The sequence below is a fragment of the Podarcis bocagei genome (genome assembly GCF_964188305.1).
Source record: "Podarcis bocagei genome assembly, chromosome: 12".
NCBI lineage: Eukaryota > Metazoa > Chordata > Lepidosauria > Squamata > Lacertidae > Podarcis > Podarcis bocagei.
The window spans coordinates 48,088,257-48,111,682 of NC_138137.1; the positions used below are offsets into that span (position 1 = coordinate 48,088,257).

Genomic DNA, 23,426 nt, shown 5'->3' on the forward strand with positions numbered 1-23,426 from the left:
CATTTAGGGCTCGTTCTGGCAGAAAGTCTATTAGAATTCACAACTGAACACCCGGGCTCCACAAGGGCAAAGGAAGCGTCACTTGTCACCGATTTCTGCTGAACGTTTAAGCAGAAGTGACATTTACTAGGGCTTGTTTGGAAGATTTATTAACGCAATATATCCTTGGCAAGAATGGCTGCTTCAGTAAACGTTATGCTCTAACACGTAACCACGAGCTTGAATTGCAGGAGGATTCGCTAGCACTTAGTCATCAAAGGGAAAGCAAATATTCAGCGGACGTTTTATTAGGGGTGTGACTTCTCTTCTGCTCCATTCCACGTGGATTAGCCTGGCATCTGTTGTGCAGAAAGAGTGAATTCACGACATGTTAATTGCTGAGTTGCATGGTTTTCTTTTCTTTCTTTCTTTTTTTTAAAAAAAGTAACTTTCAGTCAAAGGTAGCCTTTTATCGTCTAGCAAACTGCGTTGCATCTAATAAATGCAGATAGCATTCATAGCTCAAATAAGATAATCAGGACAGAACAATTTCCATGTTTCAAAAGTTTTATATTTTATACAGCAGCTAGTTGTATCAGGAATATTTCCACGGTTCTTCCAACTTCATGTTTCCTGTTCACTTCCCCTTCCTTTGCTCTCCTTGTATTTTATCTCTTGTGCATTTGATATTTCCCCCCTTTGTTTTTTAAGCCTGTTTGTGTGGTTGAATTATATATTGTAGAGCATGCTGTTTGCTGATAAACAGGTAGGGTTACCATTGAGGGCAGTGGTGAGGGGTGGGGTGGATATCATATATATATATATTAAAAACCCTTAATAAATAAATTTATGAACAATGTAATCTGACTAATTTGACACTTCAATTTAGGCACATTCTGGTTGTGTTTGTTCTTATGAAAGGGAATAAAAGCTCTCCCCCTCCTACCGCATAGTATTTGGTTCAGGTACGTTAGGAAATAAATGGCAACCACCCCTCACCCCATACCCAATTGTCCAAATAAAGTATATAGTACTCAAGGCACTCAAATTATTTTTGTAGCACAGGCAGAAAACACCGCAATCACCTCTCCCTTTTCCTGGCAGCCAAACTGCAACTTTTTTAAAAAAATCAATTATTCCTACATTGCAGGGGGTTTGATTAGATGACCTTTGGGGGTCTCTTCCAATAACCAAAAAATTTCTGTCCTTTCATGGCACTCAGATTCAGTTGCCTGAAGTAGCTGCCTTATTCTGCCCAATGGCAGGACCAGTACTGACTGGCGTTTCTCTGCCACCTCGAAGTAAATTCAACTTTTTCTGGGACTTCTCTTTTTAAAAGATTTTTTAAAAAACAACAATAATAATTGAAAATTAAGGCTGTGCTGAATTTCAGATTTTCATCATGAAATTTGCACTTTTGAAAGTGCATCGTTTCAAAACTATTAAAACTATTTCCTCCTTGTGGCCGCTATGGTAATGATTTTTTTTTTGAGGGGGGGGGGGAGAGTACATTGGCCTTATGTGATCAAATACCACATAGCAAACAGTAAGCCCTGCCTGGGAATATTTAAGTGTAAAATATTACTTTTCATCAGAGGCAATGGTGATTTTGTATCGCTTTCATCAGATGCTTCCACCTCTCCTGATTTCTAAGGCTAAAACTTCACGTTGCAGGGAAACGTCCCCAACCATTTATTTATATATTAAAAGCAAAACCAGCCAAAGCAGGCTGTGTTCCAGAGCTGCAGAAACATTGGCAAATGGTTCCCTCTAGCTCAAATCAACTTCTCTGTGGCTATTTTTAACCTGCAGGCGGGAAAAAATATATGGGTGAAGATACTGGAGCACTTTTGAAGTTCTCTTCAGAGGTAACTGAGCACCAGCCGAGCCCATTCTGAATTAACACTTGTTGAACTTGATGTATGAGTAGGGACAGGCCTGTTGCCCAGGGATGGGTGAACTGTTCAGAACGTGGAGCATTGCTAACTAGTGATCTGGGCAGACTCTCTCCTGCCTTCAGTTTACTCATACTACACCTTCACAAGCAAAGGCAAAGGGTTTCATTTTGTTTCGTTCTGCTTGTGAAGGGTCTATGTGCATGCAAAGTTATCTGCACATGCACAGATGCTTGCTTTTTGCTTCAGAAGCTGCCTAGGAAGGTAGGATGTGGAAGCTGGTTTTTAACCCTGAAGAAGAAGAAGAAGAGGAGGAGGAGGAGGAGGAGGAGGAGGAGGAGTTTGGACTTGATATCCCCCCTTTTACTCCCCTTAAGGAGTCTCAAAGCGGCTAATGATCTTCTTTCCCTTCCCCCCCCCACAACAAACACTCTGTGAGGTGAGTGAGGCTGAGACTTCAGAGAAGTGTGACTAGCCCAAGGTCACCCAGCAGCTGCATGTGGAGGAGCGGGGAATCAAACCAAGTTCACCAGATTACGAGTCCACCACTCTTAACCACTACACCACGCTGGCTCCCAGCCATGGCTTTGCTTTTCTCTTTGCTTGTGAAGTGGTTATGTGTCTAGTGAATGATTCAGCAGGGAGAGCTAAGACAAGGTGGAAGGTGAGCTTTCACTTTGAGTCAGAGCAAAGGAAGCAGCCTTATACAGAGTCAGATCAATAGTCCACCTTGCAATGGCTCTTCAAAGTTTCCGAGTTTGGAGATGCTGGGGACCTTCTTCATGCATAGCAGATACTCTACCCCTGAGCTTCAGCCTGTTCCATCATTTGATCGTGACTCGATACTTGTGGCCCAAGCATTTCAAGTCACCATCTTTCGATGGTGTTTAGCCTGCATGTTTAGCCTGGAGAAGAGGAGGTTAAGGGGTGATATGATAGCCATGTTCAAATATATAAAAGGATGTCACATAGAGGAGGGAGAAAGGTTGTTTTCTGCTGCTCCAGAGAAGCGGACACGGAGCAATGGATCCAAACTACAAGAAAGAAGATTCCACCTAAACATTAGGAAGAACTTCCTGACAGTAAGAGCTGTTCGACAGTGGAATTTGCTGCCAAGGAGTGTGGTGGAGTCTCCTACTTTGGAGGTCTTTAAGCAGAGGCTTGACAACCATATGTCAGGAGTGCTCTGATGGTGTTTCCTGCTTGGCAGGGGGTTGGACTCGATGGCCCTTGTGGTCTCTTCCAACTCTATGATTCTATGATTCTATGATTCTATGAATACGTCACTTGACTTCACTTTGGAAACAAGTTTGTTGGAGAATTATATGAAATATTACAGAGAAAAAATATGAGAATGGATTTTAAGTTATGGACTATTAAAAGCAATACAGTGGCTTGGGTCAAGTACTTGGGTTAAGTACTTAATTCGTTCCAGAGGTCTGTTCTTAACCTGAAACTGTTCTTAACCTGAAGCACCACTTTAGCTAATGGGGCCTCCCGCTGCCGGAGCACGATTTCTGTTCTCATCCTGAAGCAAAGTTCTTAACCCGAGGTACTATTTCTGGGTTAGCGGAGTCTGTAACCTGAAGCGTATGTAACCCGAGGTACCACTATAGTGAAAATAATGAAATGCAAGGCTAAGTGATGAAGGCTGAAAATCATTAGATGTGGTTGATGGAAGTCCTAGGCTTATAGCCACAATGTTGTATAAGATGAGAGGAGATGTTATGTTCTGTTTGGAAAATATATATAAAAAAATAAAACTATATTAAAAAAAGAAACAAGTTTGTCACCTGTTGAGTGTTACCTCTGGTTTTTTAAAAAATAAACTAAAATCTAAACACGAATACCTTTGCAAAATATTGTGGTTCAGATATGACCCATAATTTAATCAGATATGACTTATTTGTATGGTTATGTTTTATAAATATCATTCCTTGTGGTTTCTTGACCTTTTTTTACGACTTGGTGCTCCAGTCACCTGCCCACTTTCCAAAGGCTTTTGCTGAGCCCCTGAGAGGCTTATCACCATCAATATGCAATTCTGACTTCCTCTGAGATGCTACTGAAGTTCCTTTCAGGAGGTGTTTGTTCTGCTAGTAGCAATATTCTGCTGTGGCGCTTTACTTGTAGTGACATCTGCTGTCTGTTCATTGCATTGCAAGCTTTTTTTTGATATTTAACCAATCCCCAACTCTACTATTCCTTTGTAAAACACCAACCAGAGATAGCCAGCAGTATTTATTGCTAATAATTTTTGTGCTGCACTTAAAATTCAGGCTTGTTCATACTGCTGGTAAAATCAAAGAGGTTGTGTTTGTGAGATAGAGGAACTTAAAAGACTAAAATAAAAGATAGGTAAGAAAAATACATGTATTATGGGTAGGGTTTCATATTATATGTAATAGATTAAGCTTTATTACAAGATTTATAGCAATTAAATTTTTAGCGGCTACTCTGTGATCTATACATTACTTTTTTTATCCCTAACTGATTTTGCACTGCAAACACCAAAGAGGTGATTTTATGAAGTATGAAAAAAGTAGAAAAATAATGTGTTGACTATTCTACAGTGTTCATGGGGAGAATAAAAATTAATAATTTACTTTAGAAGAGCATCTACATAGGCATTGCTCTTCTAGTGTAGAAAGTGTTGAAAATTTGATAGGAAAATCTTCTAAAGGTCATATTTCACCATGGATTGGCCCTTACTAATGATATTTCCTATTGCTTATTCTGTCTAGTGTTACCATTGTAAGAATTCAGAAAGATGAGCTTAAGACTAGCCATATTGAATTTGTATGCTGCAGTTCATTCGAAGATCACATCATAAAATTACAGAATAAGAAAACAAAATAAATAACAAAAAACAAAAGCAAACCAATAACCCGTCTCCCACAAGCACATTTAAAATGCCATAAATTGTCCATAAACAGGCCTTTAGCTGATTAAACAAATGTTTTTGCTTGACACCTAAAGGTATGTAACGAAGGCACCAGGTGCCATCACCTTTCTAGAAAAAGCATTCCAAAAACGGAGCCACTGCAGAAAAGGCCAATTCTCGTGTTGCCACCTTCCAAATCTCTCATGGAGGGAACACATGAAGAAGGACTTCCGATGACAAGTGTAGAGTCCTGGTTGGTTCATATGGGGAGAGGTGGTCTTTGAGATATTGTGGTCCTAAGCTGTTAAATGTTTTATCGGTCAAAACCAGCACTTTTAATTGGGTCCAGAAACAAACTGGCAGCCAAGTGCAATTAGGCCAGGATTGGTGCAATATGCTCAAACTGTCTTGCCCTGGTGAGCAATCTGCCTGCTGAATTCTGCACCAGAAATCTCCAAGAAGAGGAGATTGGCAATTGGTCAGTACCATAGTAACTTAGATTTTCTGAATCCAGGGAGGGTTTCTTAAAGAGTGGGCTTACTACTTGAGCACTACTTGTCCAGTCCTTGAGCCTTACCAGCTGAAACTCATTCAACACAACAGGACTGGACAGTGCTCCGGACACTCCTTGAGATCGATCTGCTGTAACAGCAGAGTCAAGATTCCAGTGGTTGCAAGCAATTTTATCCTCAATGTTCTTTGCAAACGAGTCACAGTGAGCTACCATCAGTTTTGCCACCTCCTTTGGGACACACTGTAAGAGGCTCCACACTACCTGTAAAAGCTCTGCTGGACAGCACAGTGAGGATGCAATGGAGGCAGCAAAGTATATCTTTTTTTTTTTTGCTGCGTGCACTGCCACTAGGTAGGTTTGATTATGAGCCCTCACTAGTGTTCGATTGCATTTGACTGGAGTTTTTTCCCACCACTTGTGTTCAAGGAGAGGGAAATGAGGGAAAGCACCTTATGGTTACATTCTTGTAAAAAGAGATAATAAAAGAAGATTCCAGCTTTTCCACCACATCAAAAGTATGGTAATAAGATTGTACTTTATAGTCTGGAAGATATCACATTTCCTTGCTATTCAGTCACCATGCAAGAGAACTCTTCATCTGGAATGATGGAAGCTAGCACTGTAAGAGCTTTTGAAGCTGTATCTGCAATGTTCATGCCTTTCAAAACAGAGAATTACTGCATTAGTACCTATCTAGACTGGGTTGACGCAGGGCAATCAGCCACTCCAGTTCCTTTGGGGGGAAATGAAGCTATATTGAGCAATGCCTTGTTTTGTTTTTGCTACTTGGTTTGTTCTGGTACAGAGGCTGGGGTGATATGCTAGTCAGGTGGGGAAAGTCATTTAGCTGTGCCCTGAGTTCTCAGTTACCTCCAATAGCTTCCTTTTGCTCTTCTAAATCACTAGTGCAAAAGAGAAACACACCTGTTCAATGTTGATTTTATAGTACAGCAAATGCGCAGTTGCATCTCATTTCGTTGTAGGGAGATCCAGGTGTCCGTGCAGTTTTGTGCCTTTGCTCAGCATTCAAACACCAGTATCTTGGAAGTGGGGGATATACTTTTCCCCAGATGAACATGCCAGATAGTGAATGTTGTGTTGTGCAAGTGTCGGGGCAACTGCTGGGAGTACCTTTGACATTGCTAGTAAACAGCCTCCCATGTTTGCGTTGTGGAGTAACTCTTAAATTCTCTGGGAAACATCCTTTTCTGTGCCACTTAAATGTGGGACGGCGCCTGTACCCCTTTAAAACAAAAATGGAAACAGACACAGTTGGAATCCTCTCCCTTGTAACAAGGCAAAGGTGTTATTAATGGGAGCTTGTATCAAGTCAGACCACTGGTCCATCTAATTCAGTGTTGTCTATATGGACTGCCAGTGGTTCTTTGGAGTTAGGGGTCTCTCCAAGCCTTACCAGAAGATGCTGAGGATTGAATCAGGGGTTTTCTTTGTGCAGAGCAGTTGCTCTCCTACAGAGTGATGATCCTTCATTATTAATTAACTATTATGTAGGAGCCACAGGTGAGAGCTGTAAGCATGTGACAGCAGCCACACCCTGGGAATGGCTTTGACTGGCCTGGTAAACCAGGTGAGGGTAACCGATGGGTCTCAAACCCTGAGTTAGGGACTTCCCCTGCATGTGAAGACAGGCTCTGCCAGTGGAGCAGATGGGACAAGTACTCGGTCCAGTGGTCAAAAAGGCAGTGTCTTCATGCGCTGTAGAAGGAAGTGAGGGGCAAATGGGGCTCTTCTACCTGGGAAGGAAGCCCATCTAGGAGAAGGGAAAACTCTGATCCTAAAACCTCCACTGTGGAATCGTCTTCAGGAGAAGAGAAGGCTAAGGAATAAATGCTACACAAATCTGGAGTAGAGTCCCTAAGATGTTTGGATGGTGCCTTGTACACCTTCTTCCAGCAACTCCTGCAGCCAAGCTGGTGCCAAATGTATTGCTCTGCTCAGCGAGGCTGAGAGGGGGGTGGGTCTTGTCATCTGGGCAGTCCAGGACCTCCTTACACACTGACCATCGTGGAAGGTTGCTTTGGGGCTGCTAACACAGCGGTTTGACTTCAGCCCCAGAGACACACTCCATTGTCTTTTGAGACTGCCAGATGGCAACATTATGTAGTATTAACTCTGTACAAGAGTTGAAAATGCATGTCCTGCTCCCAGTTTACAATCTAAAGAATTACTTCCACATTAAAAAAGAATAAATAAAAAAAATTCCTTCCAGTAGCACCTTAAAGACCAACTAAGTTAGTTCTTGGTATGAGCTTTCGTGTGCATGTACACTTCTTCAGATACACTGAAACAGAAGTTGCCAGATCCTTCTATATAGTGAGAAGGTGGGGAGGGGTGTTACTCAGAAGGGTGGTGGGAATGGGAGATAGGCAGATAGCTGGGAGAGCCTGTTGACGACTCTTAACGACTGTAATAGGTCTTACAGGAAAAGGCAAGGGGTGAGGAGGTGAGAAATGGTTTAGTCATGTATAGTGAGATAAGAATCCAATGTCTTTGTTAAGCCCAGGTTTTTCCATGGTTTTAAGTTTGGTAATGAGTTGTAATTCAGCAGCTTCTCTTTCCAGTCTGTTTCTGAAATTCCTTTGTAGTAAAACAGCTACTTTGAGATCTTGTATAGAATGTCCTGGGAGATTGAAGTGTTCTCCTACTGGTTTCTCTGTTTTGTGATTCTTGATGTCAGATTTATGTCCGTTTATTCTTTGGCGTAAGGTTTGGCCTGTTTGTCCAATATAGAGAGCTGAAGGACACTGTTGGCATTTGATGGCATACACAATGTTAGACGATGAGCAATTAAATAGTCCCGAGATGGTATGTGTGATGTTGTTGGGGCCAGTAATGGTGTTGTCCGGTTTATGTGGCAGCAAAGTTGGCATCTGGGTTTATTGCAGGCTCTGGTGCCAGTGTCTGTGTTAAGTCTGGTTGTAGTATTATTGTGGGTTAGGAGTTGTTTAAGATTGGGTGGCTGTCTGTAGGCAATGAAAGGTCTTCCTCCCAGAGCTTGAGAAAGAGAACTGTCATTGTCCAGGAGAGGTTGTAGATCTCTGATGATGCGTTGTACTGTTTTAACTTGGGAGCTGTATGTGATGACTAGAGGTGTTCTGTTATTTTCTTTTTTGGGTCTGTCTTGCAGCAAGTTCTCTCTGGGTATCAGTCTGGCTCTGTTGATCTGTTGTCTAACTTCATCTGCTGGGTATTTTAGTTCTGAGAAGGTTTGCTGTAGATCTCTTAGGTGAGAGTCTCTGTCTGTAGAATTGGAACAGATGCGGCTGTAACGTAGTGCCTGGCTATATACAATGGACTGTTTGGTATGTTTGGGATGGTAGCTAGAGGCATGTAGATATGTTTGTCGGTCAGTTGGTTTGCGGTATAAGGTGGTGTCTATGCGCCCATCCTGTATTTTTATAGTAGTGTCCAAAAAATGTATTTCTTGCATAGATTGATTCATTGTAAGGTTGATTGTGGGGTGAAAATCATTAAATTTCTGGTGAAAGGTGTCCAGGGTCTGTTGACCATGTGTCCAGATGATAAAAATATCGTCAATGTATCGCAGGTACAAGAGAGGTTTGAGTGGGTAGGAGTCCAGGAAACGTTGTTCTAAATCTGCCATGAAGATGTTGGCATACTGTGGGGCCATGCGGGTGCCCATTGCTGTGCCGCTGATCTGAAGGAACAGGTCATCACCGAATTTGACGTTGTTGTGGGTAAGGACAAATTGGCAGAGTTTGGTGGCAAGGTCCACACGAAAGCTCATACCAAGAACTAACTTAGTTGGTCTTTAAGGTGCTACTGGAAGGAATTTTTTTTATTTTGACTATGGCAGACCAACACGGCTACCTATCTACTATTAAAAAAGAAGAATGCTCAGTAGCATGGAAGCTAACATGACCTCAGCATTTAACTGCAACATATTAGGAATTCTGGCAGGGAGATTCAGACATCTCATTCACTGTGCCATTAGACCAGAAGATGGAGCCATTAGCTTGTTACCCAGTGTTTGGACATCACCACTGCAGCTGGTCAGAAAGACGTACTACAGTTTGCTAACCCATCAGATGTCAGGTGACACCATGGGCCAATGGAAATTCAACTCTGGACAAGCTCCCCAGTCTGCTATCAGATTAGTTGTCACCAGTGTAGTCCTAGTCAGTGTATCTATACACCACAAATACATTTCTGCTCACAGAGATTCACAGAAAACAAAGCAGTCTACAACAACCGAATATAATCATAACATAAACTATCTCTGCGGAATAACACGAACCATTTGACAATGAACGATTCATTTAAAATACCCCCCCCCAAATAAGCACAAAGCTTACCTGTAGAAGATCCCTTAACAATATTCTATAACTTCACATTTTATACTTAGACCCAGGACTCCAGAAAGCCCCCAGACTGTTCTTTTGGCAGTGGATCCTTATGGAGGCTCCTTTTCCTGTTACAGGGCTGATATATTATATAGACAATCAGGTGGCATATGGAACTATATTCCAGATATGCAGCAATGGAACTTTCACCGGGTCTCGTCACAGATACTATAGGTGAAAGGAAAGATGCCTGGCTAAAAATACATAACAACTGTGAAATAAGACCTCCCCCCCCCACCACCACATAAAAAGAGCCTGCACCCACTCACACTCCTATGCGGACAATATAGCTGCAGCCTGCAGAACATGCAGCCATCAGGCTTGAAGTAGGATGGCTGTCATCTATTAATGCCTGACGTAGGCTGCAGAAATGGAAAGAGCACCATACCTGGTTAAAATGCTGCTTGCTGCTCAAGGCTTGCATACCGTGCCAGCCTGATCTGGCTCAAGCACATGATTTGTAAGGGAAGAGAGCTGTATTTATTTTAAAAAAGAACTCTAATGTACCAACACAAAGTAGAAGTATCTTTTCTGAACAGTTAATCAGAGTGAAACACATTCTAGTTTCTGTTCTGCTGGTGCCGTGTCAGGAGGTCAGGAGTTTACAGTGGTACCTCAGGATAAGAACTTAATTCGTTCCAGAAGTTCGTTCTTAACCTGGAACTGTTCTTAACCTGAGGTACCACTTTAGCTAATGGAGCCTCCCGCTGCCGCCACCGCGTGATTTCCGTTCTCATCCTGAGGTAAAGTTAACAACTCGAGGTGCTACTTCTGGGTTAGCGGAGTCTGTAACCTGAAGTGTCTATAACCCAAGGTGTCTGTAACCTGAGGTACCACTGTATAGATGTGTGTGTGTGTGTGTGTGTGCATGGTAGAAATGGTTTCAAGAACTTTGATTCTGTTGAAAGATTTGAACGCTACCCATGACTGTGACAATTCTGTATACTGTTGTCTCTGTTGTTATTATTCCTCCTACCGTATATGCCAATTTTTGTCTCATAGACCTCCAAAGTGCTGAACAACATATTAAGAGAAAATATACAATAGAGCGCCATAAAGTGCTGTAAATCAATCAGCATCAGAGCAAAGCAATTATAAAGCAGCAAAATCACAACACAGGAGTGCCAAAAACACAGCCTCCCCCCCCCCCACCATTCCAAAGACATTTTTGTCACTCCTAAGATTCAAGCTTAACCTATTTTGATATTTGGCATGCATAATAATTGGGCTGCTTATAGCATTTACATGGATGTAAGTTAGTTTTAAAAATCCCATCAGTACTGGCAAAACATGACACTTACTGTCACCCCATGACAAGTAAATATGTCCCTAAAAAGCATGTTCGTTAACACAATCTATTTTCTCAGGCAGCATTTGTGCAAGCAGAAACTCAGAACACATTTTTTCTGCTACCCATTCGTTTGCAGTGTGTCAGTGCCCTAGGCTAGCACATAGATCTGCGCAAAACAACAGGAGGCTACTTGCCCCCCCCCCCTTCTGCTGTGTTCTAAGATAACATTACTTTTTATCAATAGAGCACACCTTCCCCAGATCTCCTGGTGCATAGGAATTGGCTTGGGCAATCAACTATTTCCTGTTTCTCTAGTCAACAACTAATTTTCAGTAATGTATTTCAACTGACTATTATCCCCAAAGGACCAGCTACCTTGTCTCTTCCCACAAACTCACTCCCTCCTTCCTAAGTCAAGGGATGGTTAGCCCCATAAACAGCACCCGAGGCTTCAGGGACTTCAGCTGTATGGTGGTACCTCTGGTTATGAACTTAATTCATTCTGGAGGCCCGTTCTTAGCCTGAAACCATTCTTAACCTGAGGTACCACTTTAGCTAATGGGGCCTCCCACTGTCTCCGCGCCACCGCCACACAATTTTTGTTCTCATCCTGAGGTAAAGTTCTTAACCCAAGGTACTACTTCTGGGTGAACAGAGTCTGTAACCTGAAGTGTTTGTAACCCAAGGTACCACTGTATATCCCTGTTTCCCTCTATCCATGTTTCTTCAAAGGAGCAAACAAGGGAGGCGCTTTTTAATTTTACTTTATTTATTTTTTTAATTTGTCCGTCGCCTTATCTGGCCCAGTTTACAGCCAGCCAACCAACAGTCAACCCCACGACACACAGAGATACATGAAAACCAAGAGGAAAAATAAATACATTAAAAACATCCTGCCCACTTCAAACAGGACACTGATAGTTAAGGGCCAAAGGCCTGGTTATAGAGGACAATTTTTACCTAGCACCAAAAGATATTCCCAGATATCTCACCCCTTGCCTTTTCCTGTAAGACATCTCAAAAGATATCTCACCCCTTGCCTTTTCCTGTAAGACCTATTGCAGTCGTTAAGAGTCGTCAACAGGCTCATCTCAGCTTCCTGCCAATCTCCCATTCCCACCACCCTTCTGAGTAATACCCCTCCCCACCTTCTCACTATATAGAAGGATCTGGCAACTTCTATTTCAGTGTTTCTGAAGAAGTGTGCATGCACACGAAAGCTCATACCAAGAACTAACTTAGTTGGTCTTTAAGGTGCTACTGGAAGGAATTTTTTTATGGCAGACCAACACGGCTACCTATCTGTAATTGGGTGTGTGTGTTACTGTTTCTTTCCCCCTAGTCTTTATCATTCTTTTATATTGCAATTTTATGTGCACTGCCCTGAGATCTGCAGATAAAAGGCGATAGACAAAGTTAATAAATAATAACAAATAATAAATGAAATAAAGATATATAATGAGGGCACCAGGCAATAAGGACTTAGTATATTTTGTCAAGTTTACGCTTGCTGTTCCTGAAGATGCCTGGCATTTGTTTCTCAGCTGTATCTGAACGTGCCTGATAGGTTTACGGCTCGTGCCAAATTTCCATCTTATTTTAATAAAATGTTTGATATGAGCCAATGTCCCCAGTCCTTTTGGTTGACTGGTGCCCACTTAAAAGGCTGCCACTCCAACTGGTGCTAATTGGCTTCATTGCTGGCAGCCTCAGAACACAGAAGGGGGCATGGAGATTGAATTACACCTGCACTTTTTTGTATACATCTGCTGTGCTTGTAAAGTTGTTGTTTCTCGGTCATTCTAAAGCAAATTCATGGTGGTGGAAATATGAAGACTATGAAATGGAGTATGGAGAAAATAAAAATTAGGACTATATCTATACCGAGGCAATATACAAAAGGACCTTACTCTGTTGTGGCTATTATTATATTATGTGCTGCAATGTCATAATAGCTCAAGATTCAGCTTCAGGTTTGTGATTTCATGGCACCTGAACCCGCTATTTTTTACCAGTGCACTGAGAGATTTGAAGCAGGCTCAACAAACCTGGCTGAGGAGCAATTTGGGATCTGGTATAAATGGATGTCTTGCTCAAGGAAACCTCTCTCTACCACAAGTCAGGCAATCATTCTATCACCATCAAGAGTCAAGTGACACAGGACAGGCACATGCTCTAGTCCTCGAATGCAGTAGCTTCAACTTCTATTCTTTCAAGACTCATGCTCATCGGTTGCACTTATACTTAGTTATAAAACCTTATATCCATGTTTCCAGCTGTCCTGTTTAATGATGTAGGAATAGGCTGCCATAGGCTGGTCAGCAGTTGTTGTACCCTTTCTGTCACTTTTATTTATTTCTTGAAACCAGGGTGAGGAAGCTGTGGCTCTCCAAATGGACTGCAGCTTCCATCATCCCTGCAAATTGCTCATGCTGGCTAGGGCTGATGGAGTTGTAGTCCAACAAAATGCTGACCAAAATCAGCATTGGCTGATGCTGGTCTAGACAATTCTTCTGGATTCTGGAAGGACTTCTGCTGAGCCCAGTTCTTTGGCCTGGTGACTAACTGGTTACTCCACTTAGAATACATTGCTCATACCTCTCATTTCTAGAAAGGTTTGTATTTAGTCAAATGAAGTTGTTGTTGTTTAGTCGTTTAGTCGTGTCTGACTCTTCGTGACCCCATGCACCAGAGCACGCCAGGCACTCCTGTCTTCCACTGCCTCCCGCAGTTTGGTCAAACTCATGCTGGTAGCTTCGAGAACACTGTTCAACCATCTCGTCCTCTGTCATCCCCTTCTCCTTGTGCCCTCAATCTTTCCCAACATCAGGGTCTTTTCCAGGGAGTCTTCTCTTCTCATGAGGTGGCCAAAGTATTGGAGCCTCAGGTTCAGGATCTGTCCTTCCAGTGAGCACTCAGGGCTGATTTTCTTAAGAATGGAGAGGTTTGATCTTCTTGCAGTCCATGGGACTCCCAAGAGTCTCCTCCAGCACCATAATTCAAAAGCATCAATTCTTTGGCGATCAGCCTTCTTTATGGTCCAGCTCTCACTTCCATACATCACTACTGAGAAAACCATAGCTTTAACTATACGGACCTTTGTTGGCAAGGTGATGTCTCTGCGTTTTAAGATGCTGTCTAGGTTTGTCATTGCTTTTCTCCCAAGAAGTAGGCGTCTTTTAATTTCATGACTGCTGTCACCATCTGCAGTGATCATGGAGCCCAAGAAAGTAAAATCTGTCACTGCCTCCATTTCTTCCCCTTCTATTTGCCAGGAGATGATGGCCCAGTGTCCATGATCTTTGTTTTTTTTGATGTTGAGCTTCAGACCGTATTTTGCACTCTTCTCTTTCACCCTCATTAAAAGGTTCTGTAATTCCTCCTCACTTTCTGCCATTAAGGTTGTGTCATCGGCATATCTGAGGTTGTTGATATTTCTTCCGGCAATCTTAATTCCGGCTTGAGATTCATCCAGCCCAGCCTTTCGCATGATGAATTCTGCATATAAGTTAAATAAGCAGTGAGGCAATATACAGCCTTGTCGTACTCCTTTCCTAATTTTGAACCAATCAGTTGTTCCATATCCAGTTCTAACTTCAGCTTCTTGTCCCACATAGAGATTTAAGAACGCTTATTTCCCATTTGTTTTTAGTGATACAGGAACACTTTGGGCAGCATTCCTCAACCTGGACTACATCTCCCATCTGCCACAACTTTGTGCTGCCGTTCAGGTCAGCTTGATGCACAGCTGACGGTGTGCAGTGGGGAGTTAACTTCCTGAAATAATCTTCAGGCTGCTGGTGCTGTTAGATGAAAATGATAAAGAACCCATTCAAACACCTACAGACTGTTCCATTTTATTAATGAAACTCAATGGAAAACGCAGGAGATAGTTGAATGAAAACCAATATAGAAGCCAGAAATTAAGTGTCTACCTAGGGACCAGATGGAGAAGCCTCTTGACAAAGTGTTAGTATAACTCAATAAATCAACATTTTCAGAGCAGGCCAAAAGGGACAGGTTGTGCCTTACTTGCCTTATAATCAGTTGCACAGAATTTAAAGAAAAGAAAAGAAAATGACATTAAACAAGGCTACATGATTGGCACAAGGCACCAGGAATTCTTCCGAAATAAAAAAAAGCAATGTGCATTGTGCCTAATGCAAGCATCCAACTGTGAGCTGAACTGAGGTGGGCACAGCCCTCCTTTAGAGATTCCTGCTTTGATTCTGCGTCCCACCCCAGTCCTCTGCCAGCTGCTACTCCCACTTACCTTGGGGAAGAGCTAGCAGCTGGTGAAGGGTTCTAACAGAACTGCTAGGTTGCCTGTGCAGCTGGAAATTGCACACAACATATTTTCTGCTGGGGAATCACAGGCAGGACCCAAGCCATATGACCCATTCCCTGGAAGGAAATTATATTCTGCAAGTCATTTCCACCTAAATGGGCATCTCGCCGGTCTTTGCTGGACCCCTGTGTTGGCTTTTGCCCTGTCTCACACACTCAGGAATATTTTGGGCTTGGGAGCTGGGACAGAGTAGCAAACTGTAAGAAAGGCAGGAAAACCAGGACTCCTCAGCTGTGTGTGCCAATGGCCATGTAAGGAGCCTCCAGAACTGTGGCTTGGAACAACGTCCTGGGCAGTGAAGATGCTCCAAGCCTAGATTGGCCCCACTTGGCTCCACTGGCCACTGGGTTATCCAAGGAGGTTTTCTGTTTGCCTGAGCAATAATGCACACTTCCTAGCTCTCATTCCTGAGCATAAGCTGGGCTCCCTACTTGCGGACTTCTCTGACTGCTGCTGTCTACAACTCTGGCACATCCTGAGGTTGGCATTTTGGCTTTCAGGTGTTACATCAAAGACTTGGAGAGCCTCCTGCAGAGCCCCCATCAATACACATATTACACATGTTCCATTTTACTATTCAAGGGGGGCAAATGCTTTTTTCCTTTTTTCAGGGTGAGCACAAGGCTGCTCACCCATCAACAAAATAAGTGGGCTCAAGCAGGGCACACACTTTCCCCTCGCTTTCCCAAATGAATGCAAAGCCATGCTATGCAAAGGTCAGTATTTCGAATTAGGATAATTTTATGCTGAGTGGTAACTCAAGACTGCCGACAAATTGCGCAGAAGCCTTCTCTATTACGTATCGCATAAAGCTGGCAGATATTATGCCGAAGTGACAGGAGAGCTTAAATAAAGCAGCCTGATGGAAACTGGAAGGAACTATTAACAGTAGACGGTAGAATTCCCTATTATCTGCAGCTTGGTTATTCAAAACATCTTGTTATCAAGATTGACTTTGTGTCCTGCATGCTAATCCTCTTCCCATGTAATCCTGTGTAAATAGCATTCCTGTTTATCTGAGCAGTTGCCCTCTATGATGGAGGATGGGTAGCTCCCCCATAATTATTATTGTAGCCCTCAGCTTGTGTTGAGGGTTAAAATGAAAGTATTGCTGCTGGGAAATATTAGAAACAATGAGAACTTTGTTTTGATGGGTGCTAAAATCAGCCACAAGAAATGCCTTATCTTTGGTGCATAGATAAATATCTAACATAGAAAAGAGATGCTTTCTTCTTCTTTTTGAGCAAGTCGTCTATTAAAACATGTGAACCTCGTTTGATTTGTTGTTCTTAAGCTCTGAAAATGGGGAATGGGAAGGAGAGCGAATGCTCCTTCTCTAGGGAGTCTGGGAAGGCAGCCTGCGGAAAGTCACATCTATATGTTGACCTGTTAGTTGTGAAAACAAGAGAAGAAAGCCAATCACATACAATTCTGCAGACATTCTGACAGCTAACAGAGGCATTAGCAATTTGCAGCACACATGACACAGGGGCTGCAAATATCCAAGAATCACACTGAAGAGTTTCCTCACTGAAATAAAATAGTAGGCTAAAGAAGCAGGAGGGCATAGGGAAAAAACTTAGAGAAAATGGAACATATCATCGTTCTGTATGCTGAAACTAATCTTAGGGCACAGCTTGAAAAAGGAAGCCATGTAGTAAAAAGGAACATGTAATATTTTGTTACAGAAGCGGAAGACACAGCAGTGCACTGGTAAATGGCAATACACAATTGTGTTCATTTTTTGCTGTGGATTTTGGGTTATGGGATACATGGGCTCAAACAATGCACACAGCAGTTAGTTTTCCATTTTATTCATGCTATTTTATTTGTAACCCCACTTATTTCATACATGTTTGAAATAAGTCATAGAATCATAGAATCATAGAGTTGGAAGAGACCACAAGGGCCATCGAGTCCAACCCCCTGCCAAGCAGGAAACACCATCAGAGCACTCCTGACATATGGTTGTCAAGCCTCTGCTTAAAGACCTCCAAAGAAGGAGACTCCACCACACTCCTTAATTATTGTAATGCCCCAATGGATTTGTTACTGTGTGTATTTTAATTATGCATTGATTTTATAGTTGTAAACCGCTTCGGAGCAATTTTGGCATATGAGCAGTATACAAATGAAATAATAATAGTAGCAATAATTTTGTGCGGAAATTGCTTTTTATGGGTAAGGTTCTCAAATGGTAAACTCTTTTAGGAACTTGGTAAGTCTGTCATGTTCCACTGTCTTTGTAGGTCACTAATCAGGACCTCTTCAAATAAAAGTGCAAATAAAAGACTAATGCTGTAGGCTGGAGACTGATACTTCCTCTATGGCTCATCACATTGCAGCAGCAGACCTACCAGAGAGGAGTAAACAAAGCCCCTCCAGGGCTGGCCCAATACGTCTTGCTATCTGAGGCAAACCAGATCGTGTGCTCCGCCTCAAATTTCTATTTCTGGATCTTAACTCAACTGGAAGTTGAATCTTACTTCAACCCAGTTAATTGGAGAGTATCTTCCACTGTACCTGGGGGGCAGCATGCAAGCCTGGGGAGTGCAGGCCAGGCTGTGTAGAATACAAAGTTGTTCTTCAGCACCTCTGTCCTTGCCCACTCCCCAGTATCTGCTGCCTGAAGCAGCTGACTCACTTTGCCTAATGTTAGGCTGCTCCTGCTTCCTTCACCCAATTTCAGTTCTGGAACAACTAGGGTTAGTTTTACTTGGGGCAAAGTTCGCAACCAGGAGAAGCTACTTCCAGGTTAGCGGCACTCGTAACCTGAAGCATTCATAACCAGAAGCCTTCGTAAACAGAGATACCACTGTACAGGGAGAAATGTTGGACTACAGTAATATAATTTTCTCTTTCCATGTTTGCTTCAGGCTTGGATTTGGAGGGAGAGGGAGAGAAATTATGCGTAGTTGCTGGGCATGCCAAGGTGCTTGCAGAATTCATACTTAATTTCTGTGTGTGCGTGCGCGCGCTCGCACATGCACGCACGCGCTTCTCAAAAACAATTTTACAACATCCATTCTCTTTCTCAAACTAGTCTTCCTTCCCCGAGCATCGCTACTTAAATCATGCAGCATTTCAGTTTATATTTTTGTTGGCTTCAAGCGATAACTTGTCGGCTCCATTGTCTTAACTAGATCGCTCAATGGAAGAATGCGGTTCTGCATTGCCCATCTGTGGGAATTCCCAGTTGGAAATATGTACAGTGTAGGCAGAGCTCCAGCAGGGATAGATAATGGGTAGTTGTGTGTCCCACCATACAGTTCCACATTAGTGACATGGAAATAATATGTGTACAACGGAACAACTGTGATCCTGCTCAGCCATCGGTGTTAAATTGTTATAATTGAGTTGTGAGCCAGGAGCAATCCAGTAGGTGTGGCAGCGTAGACAAAAGGGACAGGAAATTGCCTAGTAGCGTCATTTGCTGTTGCTCAGTCTTAATTTTGATTGCAATTGTCAGCTTGGTATTAGTGCTGTTGTGTGAGCTGTTTTATTGCAGACCGTGTGGGTGAGATTTTCCCCCTTTTCCAAAATGAAACAGTGAAAGGATGCAGTTGATTGTTTTAGGCAATACTAGTTATATTTTTAGTGACACTTTCCCCATGTAACGTGTTGAATAGTAGGCTATAAAGAACCAGTGCGCTTAGAAGCAAGTTTATAAATCAGCATAAAAGTAATCATTTTAAAAGTAATAACCTGATGTGTGGCAATTAAAATTATTATCACTTGTTAATTTATGAATCACCTTTTGCACCTGTTTCGAGGCGAATTGCAAACGTTATCATAAAAGCAGCTAAAAATGGTTTTTAAACCAGTCCAAAAGTTTGGACATGAACAGCTTTTCATCCAGCTGGAAAGACTAGCAGAAGCAAAAATATATTCTGGTTTTTTTCCTGAACCGACAGCTGCAATACAGATGTGCACTTTTAAAAAGCTGCTTTCCCAAGCCTGATCTTGAAATACTTTTATGCAGATTTTTGACTCCTGTAGATGTTTTGGATTGGGGTGAGCAGCTTAATGCAAGAGGCCAGCCAGTCTGGCATAGTGATGGGTTGTTAGGAAGGTCTGCACCAGATTATTGTTTTAACCAGAAAGCTATGGATGAGGCACTGTCTCCCTGCCTAACCTACCTCTTAGAACTGTTAAAATATTAACAAATATGCACAAAACTCACCTCTTCAAAGGAAGAGCAGGATAAAAAAAGAACCTGAAGAAAAAATATTATAGCATTTTCAAATATTAAATATTAATCCTGGAGATACAATGTTAAAGATACTGTAGCTCCAAAAGCCGTTCCAATATGCTCCCAGTGACTTATCCCCAAACACAGCATTTTAAAAGGAGTTATGGATTAACACTTTAATCTGAAACACATTTTCTAGAAAATAAATTAAGGGTGTCTAATTTTTCAATTTGCTTTCTTTAAAAACCACATTCATTTGTTTATGTTTTAAAACATAATCACATTAATTTTCATTTATTTTAATTGTACTCATTTTATCTTTCTTTTTCTTCTTCCTTTTTATTTTAATGGAGACCCAACCTGTCTTTTGCTACCCTTCTCCTGCTTGTACATTTTGTGTTTTCCATCTCGTGGCATTGAAATCTCAGGCATTTTACCACCTCCTTTCTCCAGAATATCAGATTTGCCATTGGACAAAGACTCCTAGACTCACAGACCCAAAATCTGAGGCAATGATTCCAATGTAAAACTAATTTGGAAATGAAAATTTATTTTTCATATTCATTTTGAATATGAACATGGAATACCCTGACATCAGATGTCAAGGAAATAAACAACTATCTTACTTTTAGAAGACATCTGAAGGCATCCTTGTATCAGGAAATTTTTAATGTCTAATGTTTTACAATTATTTATGTGCTGTAAGCTGCCCAGAGTGGTTGGGAAAACCCAGCCAGATGGGTGGGGTATAATAATAATAATAATAATAATAATAATAATAATAATAATAATAATAATAATAATAATAATAATAATAATTTTGATGTTGAATGAATTTGGATGCATTCATTATGGTTTTAGAACAAACTTATGCCCCTGAAATAGACCTCCATTGATTTTAGTGCTTGTTTATTGCCTGAATTTCTGCACATGTGCCTTACGCTATGAAATTGCCATGTTATGGTCTAGCACAGGGGTAGGCAACCTAAGGCCCGTGGGCTGGATGCAGCCCAATTGCCTTCTCACTCCAGCCCGCAGACGGTCCGGGAATCAGCATGTTTTTACATGAGTAGAATGTGTGCTTTTATTTAAAATGCATCTCTGGGTTATTTGTGGGGCAAAGGAATTTGTTCATTCCCCCTCCCAAATATATATATATATATATATATATATATATATATATATATATATACCGTATTTTTCGCTCTATAACACGCAGCCGACTATAACACGTACATAGTTTTTAGAGGAGGAAAATCCATAGGCATGCCACCCGTAGGCATTCCCTCCATAACACGCACAGACATTTCCCCTTACTTTTTAGGAGGAAAAAAGTGAGTGTTATGGTGCAAAAAATACGGTATATATATTCCAGCCCACGACATGGTCTGAGGGACGGTGGACTGGCCCACGGCTGAAAAAGGTTGCTGACCCCTGGTCTAGCACATGTAGAATTGTCTTTTGATCAAATGGAAACATGTTCCAATGAATAGGATGCATTCCCAAGTGATTTGAGATGCACCTGAAGTTCAATTAAAAGTGATTGGTGGGAGTTTTAACACAGTAATAATTGTTATCATAGATGTGTTCTCAACTCAACAATATCTGTATTAGTGGATAGTATTTCAGTAGGTGGACTTAGGTTGGGGAAGCTAAATGTCAATAATTGCCAGGATGTGATACGTTGATGATGATGTTGGTAATAATAATAATAATAATAATAATAATAATAATAATAATAATAATAATAATAATAATAATTTATTTATACCCCGCCCTCCCCGGCCAGAACCGGGCTCAGATACTGAATAATTACATATAACTCCAGGTGGTAAGCCTACATAAATTAAAAGTGTTAATCATAACATTTACAAATCTAACAATTATTCTTGGAGTTGTATAATTATTGTGTGATCAGTAGTGCATGTAATTAATGCATAATTGCATGGAATTTGCTTTTACCGTGACACCTTGCCCTTGTTTAAAGGTCTCTGTCGCAACAGTTGAGTGTAAATAAAACATGAATTGGTCTTCATATATAATATTCCACTGTCCATTAGAATAGTTAGCACTAGATCAGTGTTATTCATACCTGGGTGTGCCTACCTTTTCCTGAGCAGGTCACAGAAAAGGTTTATGGAAAATATATTGTGAGATTGGTGAGATAGTAGTCCTCCTTGAAAAGCCACTTTCCATTATATGCTACAATTTAGTTTTGAAACTTGGCATGACTTGTATTTTTTACTCACTTATTGTCAAACACCTCTTCTTTGTAACAAAGCAGTAAATACTGTTTATACAGTAAAGCTGGTGTATAGGTCCATAGTGACTAAGAAACACTAAAATTCTAAGACTAATCTCCCTTTTAAATCTCATCGCAACACCCACCGTCTTCTTAGAAGAAAGCATTTTAAAAGGCTTCAGTATTTAACGAGAAAGGTCTGATTACCACAGTGATTTTTGCAGGGGAAGGAAATTTGCAGCTGTAACAAGTAGAAAGTTTGTTAAAAATCTTGCAGAAGTTGAAATTTCTGTTCATTATAATTGCTTTCGTAACACAAGATTGAGATGTCCCGTTTTGTTTTGTTTTTGCTCTGTCAAAGTACTGAGTTTCTAAAACTGTATTTTGCACAACTGTTTTCCAGGTTTTACCTGGCAAGATGATTATACACAGCATGTTATTGCCCGTGAAGTCTCATATCTCCATAAGATTCATGATTGGCACCCTGAGGCATTCTCATCAGAAGAGCCTGATGCACAGAGGTAAATACCCAGGCATTTTATGTATCGTAATGTTTTATGTTCTCGATTATGGGAGATGAAAATCTTATTTATTTATTTATTTAAAAAACTGGTATGTTTGGCTCACATTACAAGTTCAGGATCTCCCTTGTACTGGCGGGGCAGTGGGAAGCAGAGATCCTATTGGCACATGTGGTGGAGTTGCACCAAAGTTCATGAATTTTGGAAACAAGTGAATACAGAAATCTGTACACTTACAGGTGAAAATGTGATCCTGGATCCTTCACTATGTATTTTGTCTGCTATTGATAAAGCTAGGGCAGATCTTATATGTAAACAGTTAATTGTAGATCTAGTAGCTGCTCCATTAGTGATTGCTCAGGTCTGGAAAGAAGCTTCATGCTATACGTAAGCAACTGGTTCAAGAAAATTACCGTATAGATGGGAGTTTCCTGAAGGCATTTCATTCTACTTTAAGGGGAAAAGGTTTAAATTAAGCACCAGTGTTGAACTCCAAAAATTTGCGAGGAGATACGAGAAGGACCTGGGAAAAGTTGAAGGGGAGGCGGAAAGGGAGGAACAACAGAGAGACGAGGAGGGTGAAGGGAGTGAAGAAGAAGAAAAAGAGGAGAGCTTAACAGGAGAAGGGGAAGAACAAGAGGAGGAAAGCAAGGAACAGTAGTTTCTATTTAATCTAGTTAAATTAGCTAGAATAGTTTAATAGATGGCTTTAAAAACAATAAGCTGGAATGTGAACGGTTTGAACAATAAAAATAAGAGGAATCAGATTGCGCATGTATTGCTGAAAAAGAATTGGGATCTAATTTGTCTTCAAGAAACGCATGTAATAGGAAAACACAAGAGGGTATTAAGTAATAAGAGATTGGGATTAGACTTTGTGACCTCCGACAAGGTTAAGAAAAGAGGGGTAGTAATTTATATAAAGGAAAAATATGACCCGCAATTACTGTACAAAGATGAACATGGGAGAGTAGTGGTGGTGCAGATGGTGTTTCATGGAGAAAAAATAGTTGTGGTTGGAATATATGCCCCGAATGAGAAAAAATCAGCTTTCTTTTTGGAATTAGATAATATACTAACGGAATGGATGGATCAGAAAATGATATTGATGGGAGATTTTAATGGGGTGGTGATGCCGAATACGGATAGATTAACAAAAAGACAAGATGGGAAAG

At 41.2% G+C, this 23,426-nt stretch overlaps 1 protein-coding gene across 1 annotated transcript in view; it reads left to right on the forward strand.

Moving 5' to 3' along the window:
• The window catches only part of PTPRN2 (protein tyrosine phosphatase receptor type N2), a 630,954-nt gene that overhangs the window by 161,912 nt on the left and 445,616 nt on the right, over positions 1 to 23,426 (forward strand). The window contains exon 4 of the mRNA XM_081163514.1: positions 22,134 to 22,251. Within this exon, the coding sequence (XP_081019640.1) occupies positions 22,134 to 22,251 (118 nt within the window). The remainder of the gene's footprint in view (positions 1 to 22,133; positions 22,252 to 23,426) is intronic.